Here is a 1,865-nt window from a genome sequence, read left to right as displayed (position 1 = left end):
GAGCATAGAGTGAGACCACAAGGTGACACAGAGTGAGCAGTTCTGTCTGTTCTGAGTCTGAACTCTTGTCCCTCAGAAGGGCTGGGATGCTTGGCCTGGAGAGAGCCACTGAGCCCCCCTGACCACCAGAGCACCAGGTGGTGACCTCGCTATGAACTCATTCGTGACCTTAGCTCTCATAACCAGTGAAGTGGACAAGAAGATGGCAAAACTGAGGCTCGACAGCTGCCTAAGGTCACGTAGCAGCAGCACATGGCTGGCAGAGTTGAGAGTGGGACTCAAGGCTGGGTACCATCAATTACCCTAAGGGACATGGGTCCGTCCCTAGATAAAGCAGGGCCAGGGTGGCTGTAGCCTCAGCTGTCATGGCTCTGGGTTTAGAAGAATTTCAGTTAATGTGTGTCCCTTCCACCCAGCACAGAAGGGGTGGCTCAAGGAGAGGCTGGCCCGAGAGGAGCAAGGGGGCGGGCCGAGTTCTGGGGTGGAACCCGGAGCATCCGGGGCCTTCATAAACCTGGGCAGGCAGGGGCAGTGCATGCACAAGGGGCCACCATGGAGGGCGGCTTCACGGGGCAAGATGAGTACCAGAAGAATTTCCTGCCCGGGGACTACCTGGCCACCTACTACAGCTTTGACAGCGGCCCCTTGCCCGAGACTGAGATGCTCAAGTTTAACCTTGAGCATCCCCACAAGACGTTTGGCCCTGGTGAGTGGAGGGGTGGCCCTTCCTACTGGGTCTCTAGGGGATGCTGGGTCGGGGACAGGGAGAAGGAGTCTCAGGAGGCCAGCCTGGGTGGAAGCCTGGTCTTCTTTAGGGGCTTGCAGAGCCTAGGGATGAGGGAGCTTGTCGGGCCCTGTCGCTCCTTTTGGGTAAGTGTGTGCAGGAGGTTGAGTCTGTCTCTTCACAGCCCAGGAGCTGCATGCCCAAACGGAACAGGGATAGGGGAATGGATGGGGCATGGGGTATGGAGGGGGAGAGGGGATGTGGGATTTGTGTGGGGGGAATGTACAGCATCTTGCAATTTCCAAAATGTTCCCCTTTAGCCACTAGGTCTTTGAGGTAGGGGCAGGGAAGTCTCTCCAGCTCACAAGTCCAGCCCTGCCCTTGCACAGCCAGGCCTCTGAGACCAGAAAAGGCCAAGGGTAGACAGCAAGATTGAGCAGGGTCAGAGTCACCCCACCTTGAGAATACGTAGCCCACATGCAGTTATGGCAAGTGTCTGGAAAAGTCAGGAATGCTGGGTGGGGTCTCAGCCCTGTCATGTACCTGCTGGCAAGGCCCTCAGTCTCCAAGGGCCTTGATTGCACCACCTGTAAAATGGACACGCAGTACTCGCTGCCTCCTAGTGATAATTTCCACCCCCCACACACATCCCCACCCCAGCCCCTACCTTACACAGGAATTCAGTCCTGGCCTCCAGGCTCACGTAGCCATGCCTTCCCTCTGGGTTCTTAATTGGGGAACTGTGATGTGAGTCTCCTGGTGAGGGGCCAGCCCTGGGCTGGGGGCAGGAAGGGGTTAAGAAGCTGCTGAGCCTGGCAGAGCAGACGGGTGGGGAGGCAGAAGTCAGAGAACAGCCTGGTGGGCTGTGAACCCACAGTGAAGAGATTTTTAAAGCCCGGCTCCACATGGAATGTTGGAAGTTACACTTCATTTCAGCCTTTGGTGACACTCAGCTCACCCGGGCCGCCTTCCCGGGTCATCTCTTTCTCAGCCCCCTGCTTCCTGCTCCTGCCCATCTCCCCTGGCCCGCATTTCACCCAATGGAATCCATCCAGGCCAGGCTGGACATCAGGTGAGGTTCCCTGCCAACCTTAGGGCCACTGCCCGCAGATGTCCTCTCTGTCTACTCCAGCCAGAATCT

The 1,865-nt window shown here is 57.4% G+C and overlaps 1 protein-coding gene across 1 annotated transcript in view; it reads left to right on the top strand.

The window, feature by feature from the left end:
- Positions 1 to 552: 552 nt before the first annotated feature.
- The window catches only part of INMT (indolethylamine N-methyltransferase), a 3,605-nt gene continuing 2,292 nt past the window's right edge, over positions 553 to 1,865 (top strand). Inside the window, 2 exon segments of the mRNA XM_012558101.1 lie at positions 553 to 706; positions 1,661 to 1,796. Coding sequence (XP_012413555.1) covers positions 553 to 706; positions 1,661 to 1,796 — 290 coding nt within the window.

Source organism: Trichechus manatus, unplaced genomic scaffold, assembly GCF_000243295.1.
Source record: "Trichechus manatus latirostris isolate Lorelei unplaced genomic scaffold, TriManLat1.0 scaffold00137, whole genome shotgun sequence".
NCBI lineage: Eukaryota > Metazoa > Chordata > Mammalia > Sirenia > Trichechidae > Trichechus > Trichechus manatus.
Note: the sequence above shows the minus strand (reverse complement) of the source record. Positions and strands in the feature narration are given on the sequence as shown.